The sequence below is a fragment of the Austrofundulus limnaeus genome, unplaced genomic scaffold, assembly GCF_001266775.1.
Source record: "Austrofundulus limnaeus strain Quisiro unplaced genomic scaffold, Austrofundulus_limnaeus-1.0 Scaffold332, whole genome shotgun sequence".
NCBI lineage: Eukaryota > Metazoa > Chordata > Actinopteri > Cyprinodontiformes > Rivulidae > Austrofundulus > Austrofundulus limnaeus.
This window is the reverse complement of record NW_013952734.1, coordinates 409968-413194: the sequence shown is the minus strand read 5'-3', so window position 1 is coordinate 413194 and position 3227 is coordinate 409968. Positions and strand designations below refer to the sequence as shown.

The 3227-nt window shown below is 34.6% G+C and overlaps 1 protein-coding gene across 1 annotated transcript in view; it reads right to left on the bottom strand.

Annotated features, from left to right (window-relative positions):
- Nucleotides 1-3227, bottom strand: part of ptpn11a (protein tyrosine phosphatase non-receptor type 11a) — a gene marked incomplete at its 5' end in the record, with an annotated part of 40832 nt that overhangs the window by 32704 nt on the left and 4901 nt on the right. The window contains 1 exon segment of the mRNA XM_014022498.1: nt 1189-1381. Within this exon segment, the coding sequence (XP_013877952.1) occupies nt 1189-1381 (193 nt within the window).

Sequence of the window (3227 nt, the reverse complement as noted above, 5' to 3'; positions counted from 1 at the left end):
GTGCCATTCCACATTATTACAAATAACTTCATTTCTGGACATTTATGGTTTGATTTCTTTGTATATATGGATCACTCGGGTTGTTACCAACATCTGGTGAAAATTTCATGTCATTAGCATCTCCGGTTTGGGGTCCTTTAAAGCTGTTAGAAGAAGGGTCAAGCTTATGTGTTACAGTGAGCTTCACCTGACTCAGGAAAAGGTCAGTGAATTGACTATTTGATTGCTACACCCGATCGAAAGCGGAGGTCCCACTTGTGTCACATTAATGTGCTGAAGTCTTATGTTGAGTGAACTTAACTCCTTGCATAAAGCTGCTACTTGTGTTGTCACTGAGCAGGCTGCAGAAGTACTGGAGGAGCTGTCCAGTGCTGAACCTGAGAGTGATGGTGTTTCTGCAGCTGTGGCTCAAGGAAAATTTGCTAATTTGGTAGTTAGTAAATTTGCCGGTTTTGTTGTCCCACTTTGATTCTTCCCAGCAAGCTGATTAATCTGATTTAGTCTTATAGGTCATTATTTGCTTATATTCCCACTCAGACACAAGAGCTCAGCCATGATATTGACGTTGGTGATTCTAAACCAAATAAAAAAACTGCCTAAAAGAGTATCGAGAATATCGAGAGTACGCGCTTTATGAACGCTGAAAAAATATTTAAGACAAAATAGGCCTACTGTATATTTATGCCACTATTTCTAACAAAGACATGTGTATGTCTGACTTTGATTTTTTCTAAAATTATTGAGTTCTCTGAGTCAGCTTCAGGTGCTTGTAGTTAATCGAATGTCTTCAGTCCTGACAACACTAAACAGTAACTTTTAATAAGGTCTTGAACACAGTGTACTCCTAATTAAATGAAAATGTTTGACCTGTAAGCAGAAAGCTTATGGATGTTGATTTTTTTGCTCTATATTTCAAAGAGGATGAGGAGGAGGAAATTCTAATCAAGCAGCTCCTGAAACTGTCAACCTGGCTGACTGAGAACATTTGTATATAGTAAACTTTGTATACAGAACAATATACTTATTAAATTACATTTTTCTTGAGATTTTTTTGGACAACCAAAATGTTTTGCGGACAACCAGATTTTATCAACAGGTTGTCTGCTGGACAACATGTAAAAAATCCTTATGTCTACCCCCGTACTGTATCTACCCCTGGGATGTGAGATATAAAGAGCTGAGATTCACCTGGCAGTGGATCATGACATGAGTGACTTTAGGTTTGCTGTCGCTGCTGTCCGTCTTGTCATCTCCAGTACGAACTGATAAAACAAAGTCCCCCGGGTGGCTCTGGCTCTCTCTCACCAGGAAGCTGCCATTCTTCCCCTTATCTGTCAGCAGCTTCTCAGCCTCTCTGCCAGATAGGTGGCCATGAAACCATCTGTAACAAACATTAAATTCCATTAATTTCTCTAAATGCATTTCATAATATACAGTTATCTTAGAGCATTATATATGTTTTATTACAAAAAGGGGAAAAAAATTAATAAATCAGTTAAAAAAGTATTAATTTTTGGCCAAAATATAGAATACTGAGTAACTTTTAAAAGTGTCTGAATAAAGTGAGTTAAATATTAGCTTTTATTAGAAGAGTAACGAAAAGATTTGTCATTGTCAATGTCAATTTATAGCACAATAAAAACAGCAAAAGCTGACCAAAGTGCTTTACTTTTATCATTAAAACAAAATAAAAATGAAATACAGGAAAAACACCATTAAAAAAACCAAAACATCAGCTCTATTTCAATTTCTAACTGTCTCGATCAAAAGCAGAATAAAAGAGGGATCTTCAGCAAAGACAGACAGTTATTTTATTGCAGTGATCAATTTTACCTATAGAAAATGTTATTTACATCACATCATGGATCAGCCAGCAGCAGCATCTGATCAATATGTGATCCATGATGTGATGTAAATGTAACATTTCTGCATATAGGTAAAATTAATCACTGCAATTAAAAATAATGTCTGTTTTTGTCACTTTTACGGCAGATTGTATCAACTCTGCTACATTACAGAAGGGACACTTCACCGAACTGAAACATAAATCTGTTGATTTGTGTTTGCTTACTCTGGCTGGCTTTCTCAAGGACCAGAATGTGACACAAAAATCTGAATTTTGGAATTGAATTTGAATTATGGAACTGAAAGTGAAAGTAGTCAAACTGAATTTTTAATAAACCAAAATACAGTTTCAAAGCTAATTCATTCAGATACAAAACTTTTAATTCACTTTCAAACCATTAAATTCAATTTCAATTTAGTAAAATTAATTTTCAAACCAATGCATTCAGTTTCAAATTATATACACACAGATTCAATTCAATTCAAATTCAATTCCTGCTGGCACAAGATTTATCCCATAAAAAAGCCTCAATAGTCTCGGCAGACCAAATATGAAGAGGTAAACTGTTCTATAATTTTGGGGCAGCAATTGTAGAAACCCAATCACCTCTGGATTTCATTCTGGATCTAGGAAACATCCAAAAGAAACTAGTTGGCAGACCAGAGTGCTCTGACTGGAGTGCTGGTCATTGATGTTAAGAAGATCACATATGATGGGGCCAGACCATTAAAAGCCAACAGTAAAATCTTACAATCAATTTCCAGGTGACCAGGAAGCCACCATGGAAAGAAGCCAGGACCAGGATTATGTGTTCATGTTTTCAAGTACCTGTTAAAAGATGGGCTGCTGCATTATGAATAATCTGTAAGTAACACAGAGATGATTTATCCAAGCCAGAATACAAAGAATTGCAATAATCTGAAGGAGAGATACTAAAATAAATCACTTTTTGAAGATCTTTAGTGGGGAGGTATGATTTAACCCTGACAATGAGCCTTAATGAGAAAAAGCTTGATTTTACAACTGTGTTATCTGTTTAATCTAAAGACATCATTAAAGAGAACACTCAGATTCCTATGGAGGACCAAACCTATCATTATTGGAAATAAATGTATAAATATATAACTGGCGTATTAAAATAAATTATAGGCTCCATAGTATGGAGGACCAAACCTATCATTATTGGAAATAAATGTATAAATATATAACTGGCGTATTAAAATAAATTATAGGGTCAAAAAAGAAGTTTGACAAATAAATTATTGTGCCATTAAATCAATTACATCAATTATTTAGATATAAATGTGTATTTACATTTTAATTTTGAAGGATTATATTTTCTCTATGTGCTTTATCGCATATTTTTTGTTTATGTTTATTC